We start from the raw sequence: 19,405 nt of genomic DNA on the forward strand, positions 1-19,405 counted from the left end.
TTTAACTACGTTTTAAAGGAGATGGTGACAAGACAAGAAGGTGATTACATACATCTGTTTGAGTAAGTGGAATTACACGTAGTTTTTTTTAGTTATAGAGCCCTTCGACTTTATAGGGGTAATTGTTAACCCTTAGCAGCACATGACCCTTTGGAAGAGGCAACAACCAATATCAACAAAGGGTCCTCCTGTGTGGTAGGAGCTTAGTGCCATTTATTTGGCCATTTATCTTGCGACTAGAGACTGAACTTGAGTAGCTAGGCTATCAAGGTTTCCAGGCAAGTTTATTTTGCCAAATTAATTTCCAACAGCCATGACAAACCTAGATTTAATCTCAACCATTGCTCCTGCCCACATTGTTGATGATTAGAGTTAATATCCTCAGCAAAGTGTAATGAATTTGCCATATTCTACAGAGACACGATAACAGACAGAATATCAGCACTGACACCAGTGGTTCTCAACATGGGGTGGTTCCAGGGGGTCCCCAGCAAATTGATGAAATGTTAAACTTCAGCATTATTTAATTTAGCCTACAAGAAGTTAACACATTAGAGAATGTAGAAGAATTACTGTTTTGATCATAGTTTCACTGTTATCTCACTACCTACAATATAGATAGTCTTGGAATTCTGGACAAAATCATATCTAACAATAAAAATATTCTCAGATTTTGGGTCTGAGAAACAAAATTGCATCAAATAGGGGCCCATGGCCCTCTTGTGTGGTAAATTAGGGGGCCTTGATATGAAAAATGTTGAATCACTGTTCTAAACAATAAGTGTATTGTACCTGACCCTGCATCACCACCAGAGGGCACTCAAGAATGTTTTATCAAGATTGAGGAGGGTCTCCTATTGGCAAAGTTGTGAGAAATCAGATTAAGTGCTGAATATTAAAACCACTTGTTACAAAGTGGCTGTTTCCCATCCACATTTAAAATTGCAAGACCTCATCTCACCTGATTTACCTTTATCACCTGAAAAACATTGCTAAGGTCAGAGCTTTTCTCACCCATGACACACAGAAACTGATGCACACTTTTATCACCAGAGTGCCCGACTACTGTAACACACTTCTCTCTGGGCTTCCCAAAAAGTACCATAAGACCGCTACAAAGCATACAGAATGCTGCTGCCAGAGTTTGAACTAGAACCAGAAAGAGAACACACAATATTCCTGTTTTAAAGTCTCTACACTGGTTACCAGTCAATTTTAGAAGAGATTTTTAAGATTCTTCTATTGATTGTTTTATAGGTATTCTATTCTTCCTTTCATGGACTCGGCCTTGAGTATATTTACAACCTGGTCACTAAATATGTTGGCAGAATGCTCAGATCCTCTAACTCTTTTCCTCTGACCACACCTAAACCCAGGACAGACTTATATTGAGGTCGCTGAGGTCGAGTTTCTATGGGCTGCTGAAATCATAGACGTCTTTAAACACGAGCTCAAGACCTACTTTTTTTAGCCCCGCCTTTTCATGGGAACTGCAATTTTGATGATTCATGAATGATCACATTCATGATTCAGTTCAGTGTTGTCTAGTCTTGTTCACTGTGATATCACAATCATGTTTTGATTTTTAAATCCAAGACTAATGTACTAACTAACCACTGTTGCTGTGTACCTGCAGGGAGTGAAATAGCTGGCCCAAGCTGTGGCGGGCACTTTGGTACTCCTTGGCCCGTACTGAGAGCAGGGTCTGGGCCCAGAACTGCCGCAGCATCACCATGGCGCTGTCCACACGCTCCGAATCAAAGTGGTACACCGGGTCGGACCTGGTGGAGCTCAGGAAATCCATGGCCGCGTTGGACTTCACCACCTCCCCCACGGCTCGCCAGAAGCCGCGACCCAGTCCGATCTGGGCGGGAGACAGACTGATTTTTACTGTCATTGGAATGGCATGCAAATCTATGCTCAAATCGCAGGGATAATAGGAACACTGAGGACATTTTATTTAACCAGGAAGTCCACTTGAGATTCAGAGTACGGGTTTCACAATTTGTAATAAATCCCAGTGCACTGTGATACACAGAATCAAGAATGGAGGCAATAGGCTGGCTCATTCATGTAAAGCAGATCACCATAATCAAGTAAGGACAAAAATGTCGCAGCAACTAAATTCTTCTTGGCCACAAAAGAAAAGCATCGTTTGTTTCTAAAGTAAAACCTGAGTTTCAACTTCAGTTTCTGTAAAAGCTGGTGGTTTGAAGGTGTGATAGGTGTGATCCACAAGTCATCAAAGAAAACGCATCTTCTAAAAGGCAGGATTAAGAAAAACAGTCCATGATCATGTCTAAGAAAAACATGCAACACCTTGACTGGTCTGCCTTTTTGAATTTGTAATGCTTTTATTGTTGACTTATAGACATTACTTCATTAAATCTGTTCAGTTTGTAACTCAAAGAAGCTCTTTTACCCTTTTGTCGAAAATACATGAGCAACGGTATGCTGATGCTGGTTCAAGTCACTACTGTCCTCAGCAATATGTGAAACGATTCAACGAAATGTGTAATCTAAAAGACACATTCTTTGATACTGCATGTAAATAACCTGGAGATGTGATGATTACACAATCACCGACTCACCTGTTCCCCTGCGTGGTTGTACTGGTGTTTGCTGACAGCCATCAGAGTCTCCTGGGTGACGTTGAGGATGGCCCGCTCTGTGATGTACTGGTGCGTGTGCGAGTCCCAGGACAGGGTTAACACACGGGACCAAAAATTGGGGAGGAAGCCCATGCATGGAAAGGCCAGGAGAAGGTAAGCAAGAGCAAACCAGTGTATCCGCTTCCCACTCCCTGCCCAAACTCTTGCTCTACCATGTGACATCATTTCCTGGGGATAGCAGGGTGGGCAGGTGACATCACACCTGGGAAGAGGCAATCCAATCAGACCAAGCCAGGGTTTTTGTTGTCTTCTATACTGCAAACATACTTTTTATTAAACATCTGCTGGTGTCCAGTATTAATAGTATACTTTAAAATTTGTACTATTTGGGTTTAGAGTTCTTGGACTACTGTCATGCCAACCCTTTAACATGGATATTTGAATATGTTTCATTGGACTATTGGGGATTTGTTTATGTCTCAATCATGACACAACCCATCTTTACAGTCTCAATTCCCATTGACCATGGTGACAGCAAAACACTAAATCAGGAACAACTGGATTATAATATTATGGTTGCTGTCATTTTCATAGAAAATAAATCAGTGAGTTGTCAACCATTCATTTAAGATTAAGATTTGCAGCAAGTCTCTCTTTAAGGGGTGGAATGATTTCTACAAAATATATTCGCCTGAAATGTATGGTGAGACAAGCTAATAAGGTAAATTAAATGTAAACTTTAAATGCTGAATAAGACATTATTATTGGTTTGCCACTCACACCTTATTCCAAGGCACGTTACAACTAACCATTGTAAGTTCAAACGCATCATCAGAAGAGTTCATTCACCATGTAAAAAGTATTCTTCACCTGCTGAAAGGACCAAAATGAATTGACTTCACCTCAATTGTTCAGTATAGTGTTTTGTGCCAATTTGATCAGTTTGCTCCAATCAGTGGTGTGTCTGTCATCACCCCCTTCGCGCTCTAGACCCCCCCCCCCCCCCCCCCCCCCTCCTTCTCTGGCATTTTTCTCAGCCTTGTCTGTACAGAGGCTCCTATTGTGTTCTTTGTCATCTTTATGCAGATACAATACTTTGGTTTTGTCCTCATAGTCTGTGCCGTTTTAAGGGAGAGGCCGAAACAAAGCCTGGAGCCTTAAAAAAACGGTTCCCTCTACTCTGTCATCCTCTGTTCAACAAATCAATTTTAATTGATTGGCGTGGCCTCTTGAATTGAGATCCTGCAGATCCCACAAACACTCCTCCTTTCACTCATTCTGCAGTACTGGTGCAATATCTGACACTTACAATACATGTACATTGATTATTAAACTTAATAACATTTGTTTTACATTTACAAGTGTTCTGTAAAGACGACTTGGAGAAGCAATACTGCACTTTGCACTCAAACAGGCATACTGTGCGTCACTGATACCACTTGCTCTTCTACATCTTGTGAATACTTTGCTTGTCAACAAATTTAGGCATGTAAGAATACTAAGCAGAGCTTTGTTATGCCAAACAATAACTGTCCCCATCAACATAATAATGCAAACATAGTATGCACTAACTTCTTTATATTGCTAACTTTTTATTGCACAACTTGCGCATAATGTTACTTTGGTATTTCAGATACGGTCTGCATATTGTCAGGAAACTACAAAGTATTGCCTCAAAGCAGCACTTAAATTTAAAAATCAAAACTTTGCTCTCACCTCAGTTCATCCTGTTATTTAGGCTCTTTCTCTTTACACTTTGTTCAGACACCACAGCATATACCAGAGATGTTGCAGTCAACTGATTGCAGAGGAAATCCACACATGTACGTTTGTATGACCACATTTCACCACAACCTGTAAGCAACGAGGAACTGTAGCCAGTATCACACCATTCCTTTCTGCATCACAGTATTATTGAGTCTTCACGTCTGTCTGTCCTTGGGCTCTTGTCTCTGGCCAACCCCACAGTGAGAAAACACATAAACAAGTTATTAATGGAAGAAGCGCGTTGCCGAGCTCGGACGAGTGTCTGGTTGACACTGAGTGTGTGTGTGTCTGAGCATGGGGGCCATCCATGAGGCTGAAGACATCCCGTCATAGCCCCCCTACAGCCTTGTGCCCCTCCTTACCCCCCCATTATTGCATGGTGCATTGACTCACTACAATAGGACCGCATATATTACCAGCCATGGTGTTCAACTTAGGCCCTCCCCAACCCCCTGCCCTCTATCCATCACTCTCCCTCTTTTCTTACAAAAAAAAACGTTTAGGCTGCTTTCCACAATGGCAAACACTACCGCCCTTTCCCCCTAGTTACCCCCATTTCTAATGGCAATGTAAAGACGAAGGGCGTCAGTTGCTAGCCAACGCTAAGCTCAGCATTGCACTTCAGTTTGTTGGCTGGATTGTTGTGAGAGGAGATGGGGTGATGTGTTTTTTTTCTTTCTTTTCTCTTGGTACATTTGTTGTTCCAGGGGTTTGACCCCTAGCATGTTTCTCAACTACCTTGACATAAAAGATGACATTGTTGTCTGCACCAAAACTTGTTTTTATCCTGTATTTAGTGTAGGAGAAACAGACGAAGACACAGAGATACGGGGCGAGAAGCAGTTGCTTTTTTGCTGTAGTAGTGTCTACAGTGTGTTTCATCACAAACCCCTCAGCAAGAGAAACAAAACACACAGAGAGCTACAGGTAGCCTCTCTGACTCTGGCAGAAGTGACTCAGGAAGTCTAACTGTTGAAGTCTTTCATGATTTTCGTCAGTATCGCAGCACAAAGACGGCCCTGCTCCGTGTCACGAATGATCCGGGCACTGCCGGTGCTTCTTTTGACACCATGGATTATAACATCCTAATCAACAGCAGTGGGTTGGCATCTCTGGTTGAGCTCTTGTCTTGACTGAAAACTTTCTATTTGAAAATTATGAAATGAACCAGTGTCCACTGGTAATTTTTCCACATCTGAATGTCAGATTCCTTGTGGAGTGCCTCAAGGTTCCATTCTTAGGCCTATTTTGTTTTCACTGTATTGGGGCACATTATTTGATTGAATTCTTTAAATTACTTGCATGGCAGGGCTGCAATATACAGTATATTGCTGAGCTTTTAAAGCCCCTAGTGGGGATAAAAGAACTGTTGGACATCTAAAGATGTGAAAATTTTGATAGACATAGCATAGGCTACTGTAACCTTGAAAAATAGACTCCGCACACTAAGGCTCCCAAAAGACTGCCAAAATTTTAATAGATTATGTAAAAATAGGCCACATCACAAAATATTTGGAGCCCATAGCTGGATGGTGTGAAGTCTACTTTTCAAGGTTGATCTTATCTCTGCCAGCACATGTAAAACTTTCGGATGTGCATGTAGTTATATTTTTATTGGACATAGGCCATATATAGACTAGGGTACTGTAGCCTATATTGTTTATCAATACTAACACTATTAATTTGTGTAGGTCGACTGCTAGCCTATATCCTGCAGATTGAGAGCAGACGTTATGGTCTCCATTGTTTTTCTTTTAAATCAATAGAGTTTCAAATTAAGCCATACATCAAACGTGTTTTCGATGGGTCCATCATAATGCGTGCGCTTGAAAGAACTGGAGTCAAATGCGAAGTGCAAGCTCCACCCATCCGGTGTTCCGCGGATCCAAACCGAGCATTCCCCATAGGCGTGACTTGGCTATGTCAGGTTGTATTGCCTCAGCGTGTTTACAGGAGGAAGCTCCAGTGAAACAGCCTCGGATTCTCGACCCGCACAGAATTCTGCGCAAAGGTAGGCATGCATTTTATTTTTTATTAGATAGCCTGCTCTTTAGCTGTGGAATTGATGGGGAGTAGCACAGACACATTATTGATCCCTGTAAGAATATTATAGGAATATTATAGCCTAATTTTTCGTCAGGGTAACAACTACTGAAAATTTGGTTTATTAGTCCTTTTATCCAGCAACCGAGATGTAAATCACTAGTATCTATCTCTACCAAAGGAGTTGACCTGTTGTCAAGTTTTATGAAATATAGTTTTAACGTCAGGCGAGTCGATGAACAAACAAGCCTACTGTTTTAAACAACTTAAAAGGTAATTCATCAACAGTCCTACATTGTTATTCGATCAAATGCGTCTAAAGAGTTAACCAGAAGTGATTATCATGTTGCTTGTGTTCTGAATTGATCTGTTTCCGTTTTTCAGCAACCATCAAACAAACACAACTATAATATTCCCTTAATATTTAATTTCCCTTCTACGTGCTGCACAGGCACGATGGTGAACTGCTGCGGTCTGCTTACTGCCAAGAAGGAACCAGGTACAGAACTGTCTGAAAACATGAAATAACGTCATTTACACCAGGGGCGTTGTTAGGATTTCAGAACATCCAGGGCTCAGCCCAGAGGAAGTCACAGAACCATAGTAGGGGGGTCCGGGGGCATCCTCCCCCGGGAGAAATTTTTTAAAATTTAAACCACAAAATGCATCAATCTGGTGTAATTTGACATGAACATACATGGGTGTAAATGAAGCAGCATAGTAAACAGTTTGAGCAGCAGTCTGCACAGGTCAACAGTGATACAGTATATTGTAGTCTGTCTGTCTCTCTCCTCAGGCCTGCCTCCTGAATTCTTCTCTTGACATTTATTTGTCTCCTTTGTGTCTGTCTCCTCCTCTCTCTTGTTCATTTCGGTTTTGCAAAAAATGTACAGAGACACAGTTATCAATTAATGTATAAAACTTTAAATATATATGATGTACAGTATGTGCTCCTCACTCCTCATCTGTCTCTTTACAGCTACTTTAGTTTATGTATGGAAACTTAACTTTAAGCATAACTCATTTTAAGAAGTAAATTATTTAACCTGTGATGTCCTTCTGTTAGGAAGCTGATATTTTCAATGCCACATCAAAGATCAACATGAAAAGCCTAATCCATTCTGAATGGCTGGAGGAGTCTACCAGCATAGTAAAATATACAGAGGCACAAATAAAAAATTACATGCTTAAACATTTTCTCATGTTTAAGGGAAACAATGTCTTAAGTTGAAAATAATATAGATGTTTCATGTGAAGAGAATTCGTTTTTGCATTTAATGTTCAGCAGCCCACATAAGTAGACCTGAATGGGAGGATTCAGTAACTAACTTACTAACCAGCTGACTGGAGAGAAATAGTAACATTTTGTTTACAGTGATCCAATATTATACTGAAGAAAAAAAAAGGAAAAAAAACTGCTGTATCTTGTAGGCATCTAACCATGAAGCTATCAACCAAGTGTCAGTCCAAGCTAACATTCCAGTGTCCATCTGGCCGCCTAAGTTAGTCAACTCGCCACCACACAGCTGCTTTAATTCGAGCAGAGCCCCTTCCAAACAGACACACATAACAAGCAGCGACAGGTGACTTCGATTTGTGTCCCGGCATGTACCCCGATGCACCCAAAGCCAGGCTTCACAGCTGGCTCACGTAAAATAACTGATAATAATATCTGACTACTAACTCGAATTTACCTCTGTAGACAGGCTCACAATGGAGCGTGGATGGTGAGAGGCGACAGAAATCTTGAACAATGTAAAACTTCACTTAGGACTACATAGTAACTGATCAAAATATTCGGGGCTGATCTCAAAATATTCAGGGTTTAAGCCCCGAAAGAAAGACCCTGGCGACGCCACTGATTTACACTATGAGTTTCATTCTTTCTAAAATCCTCTACAGATTTGACCTTCCTTTTCTCCAAGACCCCAAAAAACATTTTCAAGGCCCTTTTAGCTGCTGTCCCAATAGTGCAGGCAGAGGCACAGTTGGTCATGTTACTTCATGCAAGATAATCAAAGCTCAAGTCTTGGGGACTGAGACTGAATCAGGCTGAAGAACCTTTAAATACATTTTGACATTTTTAACAAAGAAATTATGATCTTTTGTTTTTTTAGTAGTCTTTTTTTTTTGCACAGACTTCCATAGGGGAGCACTGAAACCTACAGGCTTACTTATATTGGATATCAGACCACAGTCAAACTAAAATATTGTGTTGCGATCATACTTAAACCGCTTATGAGAAACAACTTTGAATAGTCTGAGAAGTAGAGTAGCATGATAAACTGCACCAAGAGCTTTTGATAGTGTTTGTGTAAATTGTGGATTTTGTTGTCTATGATAGTTGTCCTTCTGTTTTCCACCCACTCTGTCAACTACTGTGCATGTTCAAGAATGTGTTGTGAATGTGCTGATGTGTGTGTGGATGTGTGCAGATATTTATCCATGCAAGTGTGTGTGTGTTGGGGACTCAGGGAGGAGCTTTTCCGATTATCTTTAAAATTTAATAGCCTATACAAATTCATGGATGGGGGGGGGCAATGACAAATATTCAGTGTAGAAGAAACCATATCTGTATCAATCAGTTATGAATAGCTTAGCCCACATTAAGACAAGCGTAGTTCACACAATAAGTCTTTGTGCTCAACATGTGTCTCTTTCCTTGTGTTTCTCTGTCAGTTCCTCTGAAGAGCATTGAGGTGGAGGTTGAGGTGAGGGACCACGTGGCTACAGTGGTCTCCACTCTGCACTATGAGAACAAGGAGGACAAACCACTAGAGGCTGTGTTTGTCTTCCCTCTGCCTGCAGATGCTGCTGTCTGTCATTTCAGTGCTAAGATTGGACAGACGCAGGTTGTGGCTGAGGTGCAGGAAAAACAGAAGGTGAGCTGGAGAGGAAAGATGGGTGGGAACCTCATGAACTTTGCACTCATTCACTGACTCTTTGTTGAGGCTTGAAAAACAGGTTTCACACCCACATATACAGAAGCTGTCAAGAGCTTTCTGCCAACTAAAATGCAAGATATTCACTCATGTGTCTGTCCTCCAGGCTCGTGAGGAGTATGATGACGCACTGAGCTCCGGTCAGCAGGCCTTCCTATTGGAGGAGAGTGAGCAGAGCCCAGATATATTCTCTCTGAGTGTGGGCAGTCTGCCTCCAGGAGAGAGCGCCTCCATCAGGCTGGAGTATGTCACTGAGCTGGCTGTGCAGGCTGATGACGGGCTGAGGTTTTGTCTGCCTGCTGTGCTCAACCCTCGCTACCAACCTCAGGGTAGGAAGGACCAGCCAACACTTTCATCATCAAGCCTTAAGTTTGCCCTGTTAACTTCAATGGTTCAACTTCAAGGCCGAGATGGAACTCGTTAACACACCTGTTTGGTTTTCGTACAAACTTTTTGGGTGAACTATTCCTTTAATGTTACTGCTTGCCTACTTTTGCTACACAAAAACGTTACTTGAAGTAGAGGATTCATTTTCTCCCTTCCTCATGAAATTATATTCATGATGTTATGTGTTTTGAGTGTTTGCCAAACTGACGCAGCTTCAAACCAGCCAAACACTGGTTTTCAGCTGCTAAAAAGTGCTTTTAGTGTGTAATACCTCTTTAATAAAGGCATTCCTAACTTGTCTCATGTCTTTCTCAGGCAGTGAAGGTGGCAGCGTTCAGGTGACCTCTGTGCCAGCTTCTCTTGTGCCCTACAGTCTGTCTTTCTCTGGCCGGGTGTCCTCTCCTCGACCCATCTCTAAAGTAGAGGCCAACTGTTCCCTGGACCCTCTCCAGTACCTCAACACAGAGCAAACCCAGGCCACGGTAGTGTGCTTATGTGTGTCTGTGAGTGACTACAAGACATTTAGCATATTGTTCATATTTAAGTGAATGTTTTGTGAACTGCAGGTCAAGCTGGCTGCAGGATACAAGTTTGACAGGGATGTGGAGCTGTTGATTTATTACAAAGATGCTCACCAGCCCACTGCTGTGGTGGAGGCAGGACAGGCTTCTGCCAAGCCTGGTAAGTGGAAGTTACTGAAGTTAGAATGGTTCTCAAACAGGTGTTAGGAATTAAATGTAAGAGAGAAGTATTTGAATAGATGGTAAAAGAGTGATTTGTGGTCATTTCTACTTTCTCTTCCCTCCCCTATCTTCCAGGCACTCTGATGGGCGACCCAGTGGTGATGCTGAGCCTGTACCCCGAGTTCCCCCAGGCTGTGATGTCTTCAGTGGCCTCATGTGGGGAGTTCCTGTTCTTATTGGATCGATCCGGAAGTATGGATTGTCCTATGGGCAACAGAGAGCAGGGTCAGACTCGCATCGGCAGTGCCAGGGTATTGAGAGAGCGTCATATTCCTTGAACCTCCTTTGCTCTGCTAATCATTTCTATTCTCCGTCTCACATAGTGGCCTTCTCTATCTTTCCTCCCTCCCTCCTAGGATACTCTGCTGCTCCTGCTGAAGAGCTTGCCAATGGGTTGCTATTTCAACATCTACAGTTTTGGTTCCAGCTACGATCATATCTTCCCGTAAGTGACTCATTCAGTCACCAAAATGTGTTGCTCTCTTTGGTGTAGCTGGTTAATGGTTCCAACACGTAGTGCTGAACCACTATTGTATTGCTACCGGTTTGTTGTTGTTATTATTTTTCCGCCACAATGCAAATTTCCGGAAGATGATACATGCATGAAAATTGGCACAATGATAGATATGGGTGTACAAATGTGTCACAGTGAATTTTACCCCAATCGGCCAGGTGGTGGTGCTATAATTATCAGTCAACAACAGCCCCATGACGTTGAACTTTGTGGAAGCGTCTCTGCCGGGAATTGAATTTGGGTCTCCCTCTTGAGAGTCTGCAGTCTAACTCCCTGTGGGCCACATGGCCCATAAAGTGCTGAACAGTGGCGAATAGGCCCGGGTGTGGCCTATTACAAAATGGCTTATAACTCAAGAACAATTTGAGCTATTGTTATGATAACTAGTATAACTTGTTGTACTATTGATGTCAGTGGCTCAAGCTTGTCTTAACTGCCATTAGTGCTTGAACCACAGAATCTCTGCTTGCGGCTATATTTTTATATGTGGTTGTGTGTTTGTGTGTGCGCATGTGTGCATGTATGTGTGTTTTTGATTGCAGAAAGAGTGTGGAGTACAGCCAGAAGAGCATGGATGAGGCTCTGAAGATAGTTGAGAAGATGGATGCTAATATGGGAGGAACAGAGATCTTGCAGCCCCTCAAACATATCTACAGCCAGCCATGCATTCCCAGTCAGCCAAGACAGGTAACACACACACACACACACACACACGTAACACAGGTTGTGCAAGCATCTCTTACCAGTAACAACACCATATTTCATTCATCAACACAGTAGCTCCTCCCTTTCCATGACTCATGACAAGTGCAATCCCAAACTAACAGGTTTGTTTAAAGCTCATACTTACCACACCTTTATTGTTATTTAAACTGTACCTGTATATCCACTTGTGCGACTGAAACAAAAAACACCTCACAGGGTATTGTGTGGATAACTTTGGGCAAGTCCTGCATGTTTCAGAGACTGATGTTGGGTAACTCATGGTGATGTTTAAACTCTCCTGTCTTATTTGTCCTCCTCAGCTATTTGTCTTTACTGACGGCGAGGTGGGGAACACCAAAGAAGTTGTAGATCTGGTGAAGAAGAATGCAGGTTCTCACAGGTGAAGCCACAAAAACACATGACAGACACAGAGCTCCTAGTATATGTCCCATGTCCTAATGCTTTGTGTGTGTGTATGTGTGTCTGTGTGTGTGTGTGTGTGTGTGTGTATACTGTACTTTAGGTGTTTCTCTTTTGGGATTGGGGAGGGGGCTAGCTCTGCTCTCATCAGTGGGGTGGCCAAGGCAGGAGGAGGTCACGCCCAGTTCATCACAGGAGCTGACAGGATGCAACCCAAAGTAAGACAGAGGTTGAGATGCAGATAAAAATAAAGAGGTGGAATTAAGCAATTTAAAATTGTGTGTGTGTATCCAGCAACATATTTATCTTTGGAAGAAAGAAGTAGTTACACATGCTCAGTTTAGAGTAAAAACTCAACGCTCTTTCAGAGTTGGTACAAACTTTTCTCCCCTCCAGGTGATGCAGTCGCTGCGATTTGCCCTGCAGCCAGCTGTGGTGGACATCTCGGTCACGTGGGACCTGCCAAAGGGAGTGTCTGTCACTCCTGTTTCTCCATCCATCACAACACTTTTCCATGGTCAAAGGTCACTGCTCTATGCCCAGCTCACTGGAGAGGTAGGAGCATCTAGTCTGATTTTTACAGTGTTTAACTAAATGCACCAAAATGGTTTGGTGCCATATGGTCCTCTAAACCCATGACATAGTGAAGCATAATACCATAACAAGAAGAAGACAGTTTGCTTTCAAATTAGATATGTAGGTTACTGTGTTGAGGCCCGTTTTGTATTGTGATGTTTGCCACTGAACAGATTGAATATGTTGTTGGCATTTTCATCATTTTTCAATCAGGTATAGTACTAACTATGATTTCTAATACTTTCATGCTCTGTCAGAGTTCAGGGGCCACAGAGGGCTGTGTGACGGTGAAGTACAGCCTGGCAGGTCACCCCTCTCAGAACCAGATCCACTTCAGTCTCAAACCTACAGAGGACACGGGGTAAAACAGGTTCTGGTCAGACAGCAAAAGTGTAATGCATTGGGTAGTGAGTTTACAGTTTGACAGTATGTGAGTCTTGGGTCAACTAAGAGGAGAAAAGTGGTAATAAATATTTTCACATTTATTAAAGGAATATTACACCACTCTACTCTCCTCTCTGCAGATTGACAGTCCACAGGCTGGGGGCTCGGACCCTGATTCGCTCCCTGGAGATGGAGGAGAGAGAGAACAGAGGACAGCAGAATGGAGGAGTGAAGGAGAAGGTGGTTGAGCTCAGTGTTCAATCAGGAGTGAGCAGTGCCTTCACTGCCTTCATTGCTGTCAACAAAGGCAATGGGGAGGCTGTACAAGGACCTCTGCTGCGCAGAAATGTCCCAACACCCAGTAAGTGGGCATCTGTATGTCTGAGGCCAAGTGAAAAACAATAAGTTTCACTCCATTGTAGATGTGTGACCCACTGCTTTGAAGTCACTTCAGCTGACCATGAATGGTAGTGTAATGAAGCACAATGTTGTACTGCTTTAACATTATGGTTAATGGCATTAATCATTCAAATCTACAAAAAATTACTTGTACTTCAGTATATTTTGGTGCATAATATGCAGTTAGCTTGTTTGTGAGCTAGTGGAAATACTTTTGTTTGTTTCCATTAAAGGGATCAAAATTTCCCCATTATTTTAATGTTAAACACTAGAAATGAGCCAGCTTTTGTACCACTGTATGTCCCATGGACACAACTAGGATATTAATGTACAGTATGCTCACTGTGTGTGTGTGTGTGTGTGTGTGTGTGTGTGTGTGTAAAGTTGCATCTTTGCCCCAGAATGAGTATTTGGGTTTGTCACAGATTCTCACTTTGTTATTTCATACATTTATTTCTGATTGATACAGATATGCATACATCAGTATTATTGTGTGTGTGTGTGTGTGTGTGTGTGTGTGTGTGTGTGTGTGTGTGTGTGTGTGGTCACTGACTTTTTTTAACATATTGGAATATCCAACTTTTAACTTCTATGAGTTAATATAATTTAGGAAATCCAGCAAGTATTGGTGCTGGCCATGTTGTGTAATCATACGAGGATTTGCATGATATTTTCAAAAAACATGTATTTAGACTCTTGGAGTTGTCATAATTTTTATGCCAAATTGTACCTTTGCAATGAATACGAGAGCCACTGGTTTATGAGTTGTTTATATATTTTTTGTGTATTATACATTAAGTCCCTTGTAATGCCTTCACATAATGCCTCACTCTCTTTTTATTCCAAAGTGATGTTTATGCAGGCCTGTGCCATGTCGATGCCCATGCCGATGTCGCGAGTCTGTGCTGCTCCACGGATGATGATGATGCAATATAAACGTAACACACCAAAGGGGTTTTTGAACATATATCTGTATATCTTTATTCTTTACAGAAATGCACCAATCAATAACACTCTATGTGTATGCATGTGTTTTTTGTGTGTGTGTGTGTGTGTGTGTGTGTGTAGTCATTGATCCTTTTAATACATTGCAATATCTTGATTCAAAGTTCCTGGGCAGTGGGCACCTTCACTAGGATGTGAACCAAAGGATAGTCTGGAGCACTCGTATAAATTACAGATGTTTTACTAGTGACTAGTAGACTAGTCTCTGTAATTTAGTTTGAATTACTTGATTGTCCTATTCCGTGAGCACTGGGCTCTCTGTATAGATTGGCTGAAGCATGCGATCCTCACCCGTACATTGCAATATCTATCTAACTTCGTCTGTGAGTTAATGCAATTAAGGCATTGTCCAGCAAGCGTTAATGCTGGCCTTCTTGCATAATCATACATACGACATACATGATATTTTCAAAACATTTTCATTTAGTGAGTCTTGGAGCTGAAGTTTCCTTTGCAATAACTTGAGAGCAATTAGTTTATGTATTGGCTTATATATTGTTTGTGAATTATGTAAGCCCCTTGTAATATTTAATGTTTCCATATATAGCAACAGCTTTACATGAGAACCGTGTAAGTCTTGGCTGGGTATGGTATTATGAGGCATGGAAATAACCCTCAGAGTGAGGATTTCTCAATGAATATTCACCTATAGTCACTTTCTTATTTCTCTTTCAACCTTTTCAGACACATCTTCAAAGAAAGTGAGAACAGATATCTCTTTAACCCAAATCCTTTGTATTGCTTGTAGCAGTACTAAATGTTATCAAATGTCAATCTCAATTTTTAAATCTACACTATGTAAGTTTTCATGGTACAGTGATACAGATTGCTGCTACAGATTCAACCGCACACCCAAAAATGAAGGTGCTGGAAGCTAAGGCAGAACACTAGAAAGAGAAAAATGAGCAAACATAACACCAAAAGTAATTATTCAGCTAAACTTTCAGTCAATGGACATTCATCAGAGCATGTCTACACAACCAAAGGAGCAAAGATAACACCACACCCAGGGCTTATGGTGGGTTTAGTCACATAGATATGATGAGTGCCAGATCGTTGAGACAATCATAGGAAAGTATCTGAAAGCCAGTTAAGTATAGTTGTCTGTGATTGATTGACTAGACCCAAAAGCTTTTCACAATCTCATGAACAGCATGTCGTGCTGTGATTGCAGTGAGAAAGGTCGTCAAAAATGGAAAATTCTTGAGTTCAGTTTCCCAATAGTGGCATTGTAGTTTATTTAAACCTGATTTATCTTAATCTTGAATTTCACAGAATATATTGTTTTTCAGCGACAGCGATAGAGTTAGAATTCATAATTCTCTCATCAAATTGATAGACTGATTGGCAGATAGCTGTAGCCTTTGCAGTCAAGTTTGAATTGGTGGAAGTCAGGTAGTTCAAGCTAAAAGTAATGAAAATCAACAGGCTTAGGTGGTATCCATACTTCCACACCTTCACACTGACCTTGAAATGCACTGTGGTGTGGGGTGTACTGCTTTTTAATAAAGTATATGAACAGTGTCATTATCAGCATTTGTGTTCACTGAACATGTGTTGCACCACATGGTGACAGCATCCACACATGCACTGCATTGTGCATGTGTGGAGGGACACATGTAATTCCTTAAGTTAACAATGTTTCTCATGTCAAACAGTGATTGATTGATACGTTAAATAACTTGACAGTCTGCGGTTAAGTCAAGACAACTGAGAGCAGTATCAATGTCAAAACAGAAACAAACTGTTTTATTTTGGACCGTCTGTTAACAGGTTCTGGATCTGTAGATGAATGTTCTGACGACATGCCTGATGAATTTGAAGACGGTACATATTCCTTGGAGGTTGATGGTAATTATTCCTTGGAGGCTGATGGTAATTATTCCTTGGAGGCTGATGGTAATTAAACACACGTGGAATACAATAACAGTGTAAATAGTATGTTGGTTGTCAGTTTCAAATAGCCTACTATTTTAGTGTGAACACACAGCTTCCTCTGTCCTGGAAATGAATTAGTTAGTGGATATTCTGCCAGTACAGGCTCCCTCTTTTCCTGCCTTGCCCTTTTGTATTGATTACTATTCTGATGTTGTTGTTCCCTACTTTGTTATGTACATCACTGCTTAATGACTGGTTGTTAGCGTTAGCAGCCTAGCGTTAGCAGCTAGGTATAGTCATCATAAACTGTTAGCCTAGCAGCAGGAGCATATCTTGACAATCGCATAGTGTTGGCGGAGGCATGCGCTGTACTGAGTGCCAACTATTTTTTTGTTTTGTTTTGTTGGCGTAATACAATTTTGTCACAATAAAAAACACACATACTTTTTACCTTACACTTTCTTTGATTTTCTCCACAGACATCGCTGATTGTAACTACATGTATGAGAAATCTAGAGACCCTCAGCCCAGCCCCATGCCACCCAGAGAGCCCTTGCTGCAGCTGATCTCTCTCCAGAAGGCCTCTGGCTCCTGGGTGCTAGAGCCAGCTCTGGCTACTGTACTGGGAAAGACCAGTGAGGAGGTGGAGAAGCCAAAGCCTGCATCGGTGAGTCATTGTCAAATATAACAATAAAAATAATTATTGAACAAATTAAATTAAATGGCACTTAACCTACAAACAGAGTTCACAAAGTGCTTCACATAAAAACAGAAGAAATAGTAAAGCATATGAACAATAAACAAAACGAGGGACCAAAAGAAATAAAAAGGATAAGAAGGAATAAAAAGAATGAAAGACAAAATAACATGCATCATTGCATAAAAGCAAGTTTACAGAAATGTGTTAAGCATAGATTTAAACAATGGTAATGATTTACAGCAGCTAGCCTGAGTTCCTCAGTCACAGTGGGTTAAAAGCTCTGTCATATAGTTAGGGACCTTGCTGAGCTTAAAAGTAATCAGTAAATCTTGAAATCAAATTTAAAACTCACTGGCAAACAGTGTAAAAATGCTAAAAGTGGTTTGATATGGTCTCTTTGTTTAGCACCAGTTAAAATTCTGTACAAGCTGAAGATGAGAGACTGACAAAAACAGAAGGGCTGAACAACAGTATTGGACATTGGGGTGTGATGACTTGTGCTGTTGTATTTAACTACCATGCTATGAAAAGCATTGACCATATTAGTGTCATTTTTCACTATGTGTGTAACACCCTGATATTTGTGCATGTTCTTTTATACTGTCAATGATGTTATTACATTGTGAGGATGTAAGAATATCCAAAACCACACAACAGCATTTTCCCTTGAAATGTTTTGTCTTCCTTGTTCTCTTTGCTCTGGTTCCTGCTGGACTCTCCGTCTGTTTTTCTTGGATTTGGGGAATTAGGTAAACCAGGAAGTGTGGGCCACCATTCTGGCTCTGATCTGGCTTCATGGCTTCAAGATGGAGGCCCAGGAAGAGTGGGAGCTTCTGGCTCTGAAGGCTGTGTCATGGCTCCATACACAGAAAGGTAATAACAATAATACATGCTGATGTGCTGTTTTATGTGATGTTTAAAATCAGTTGTTTGGCAACATTCACAGCCTTCTTACAGATGCTGCATGTTTCCTCTGGTGACGGCTTGTGTCTTCTTTCAGCCCCGTGTGTCACTGAGTGTGTGGAAGCTGGAAATGCGCTGTTGGGTTGCAAGGTGCAGAAAGACGCCCTGGGGCTCTGAGGTTTTCATTACGCCTGGCTTCTCCTTCACCCTGCTAACAGAGGGGTTTGCAGACAGAAGAACATCTATTCTAGCCAGCAACATGCTTAATCAAATTGTACTTCACTGTTTGCACAATAGAAATGTAATCCCATAATTTGCTGCATAACTCCTTTGACATGGACTGATTTGTAATAAGAGTTAGCTTTGCACTATTTTGTGAAAAAGTCCATATTATTGTATTTGCACTGCACTCAGTGGGCCACATCCATCCAGGCTCAGTCATGTAACAAAGCATAAAGAGCTGCTGTACTTTACTGTGCCTTAAACCTTTTATGTTGGTTGTTACTGAAACAGCTTTACTGGTGAAAATAAAACTTGAAGCTTGAAAAAAAGAACATGGATGGCTAAATTAGAGACCTGGCGCCTCATCTGTGAAAGGTACATAGGCACAAAAAAGATGCCTACATATCTTTCTATGCAGAATGTGAGATTTATACAATGCAAACTGTGTGAGAATGTGTGTGGTAGGCATTCTACACAATGCGCGCGCACACACACACGCATCACACACACGCCATGCCATGGGTTGACTTAGATAATGTTTGATGTCTGTTTCTAAATTCAAAATGGAAAACTACCAGTATAGTAAGAGTATTTTGGGGCTCGGGTCCAAACTGGGGTCCAAGCTCCTCCAGGAGGTCCTCTGCAAAATAAGAAATAGTTAAATGCAGGCAAGAGAATGTATAAGGATTTGTTCGCTGATGTCACTGTCCCACCTATAGTGCATAATAACAAGATCTCAGATGGTGTTCCATGGGACAAAATCTTACCAAATGGAGGTCTGTGGTCTGATGTGTGTATTTGGGGGTCCTTGACATAAAAAAAGTTTGGGAACTTCTGGTTTAGATGTCTCAGAGGTTAAATCCTGAATTGCTTCATGACACTGAATCAATTCTTTGGCACTTTTCTCATTAGAAACTTGGGGAATCCTATAATAAAATTTAGACGTATACTATACAAATATCACAGCAAACCTATAAATCCCTCACAGAAACAGAAACTATATTTTGTGCTTTCATCATCTCTAACCCAAATTGTCAACATTAACTCACAAAATGTTAACATTTTACACAGTGGTAAGACTAGTTTTGAAAACTTTGTCTTGGGATGATTGAGTCGTTTTACTGAAAATAACAAGGTGTGTAGTTTGTTGAACTGTTGGGTCAAGCTGAGCGGGCCTGCCCGGCCACTTGGTGGCGCCATTTCAA

At 41.3% G+C, this 19,405-nt stretch overlaps 2 protein-coding genes across 3 annotated transcripts in view; one reads left to right on the forward strand and one right to left on the reverse strand.

Annotated features, from left to right (window-relative positions):
• The window catches only part of LOC139656081 (von Willebrand factor A domain-containing protein 7-like), a 12,987-nt gene extending 10,153 nt beyond the window's left edge, over positions 1 to 2,834 (reverse strand). The window contains exons 1-2 of the mRNA XM_071533567.1: positions 2,592 to 2,834; positions 1,631 to 1,864 (exon numbers count right to left, since the gene is read on the reverse strand). Coding sequence (XP_071389668.1) covers positions 1,631 to 1,864; positions 2,592 to 2,834 — 477 coding nt within the window. The remainder of the gene's footprint in view (positions 1 to 1,630; positions 1,865 to 2,591) is intronic.
• A 3,501-nt stretch (positions 2,835 to 6,335) lies between these two features.
• On the forward strand, positions 6,336 to 18,514 carry LOC139656082 (von Willebrand factor A domain-containing protein 5A-like). Of its 2 annotated transcripts, none has more exons than XM_071533568.1 (19): positions 6,336 to 6,390; positions 6,874 to 6,921; positions 9,102 to 9,304; positions 9,471 to 9,693; positions 10,067 to 10,233; positions 10,318 to 10,432; positions 10,570 to 10,745; positions 10,851 to 10,939; positions 11,551 to 11,695; positions 12,034 to 12,113; positions 12,237 to 12,351; positions 12,530 to 12,688; positions 12,967 to 13,070; positions 13,234 to 13,454; positions 14,341 to 14,430; positions 16,271 to 16,396; positions 16,855 to 17,042; positions 17,825 to 17,948; positions 18,076 to 18,514. In XM_071533568.1, exons 2-19 carry the CDS (start codon positions 6,879 to 6,881, stop codon positions 18,153 to 18,155), a joined length of 2,448 nt encoding a protein of 815 aa, XP_071389669.1. In that variant the 5' UTR covers positions 6,336 to 6,390; positions 6,874 to 6,878; the 3' UTR covers positions 18,156 to 18,514. The 2 variants fall into 2 exon arrangements, with proteins under 2 accessions (XP_071389669.1, XP_071389670.1); XM_071533569.1 differs by having other exon boundaries at positions 6,372 to 6,390; positions 6,807 to 6,921.
• The last annotated feature ends 891 nt before the right edge of the window (positions 18,515 to 19,405 follow it).

This window comes from Centroberyx affinis, unplaced genomic scaffold, assembly GCF_046629955.1.
Source record: "Centroberyx affinis isolate AG114_WGS23_722 - 3 ecotype Tasmania unplaced genomic scaffold, CSIRO-AGI_Caff_v1 ptg002382l_1, whole genome shotgun sequence".
NCBI classification, from domain to species: domain Eukaryota; kingdom Metazoa; phylum Chordata; class Actinopteri; order Beryciformes; family Berycidae; genus Centroberyx; species Centroberyx affinis.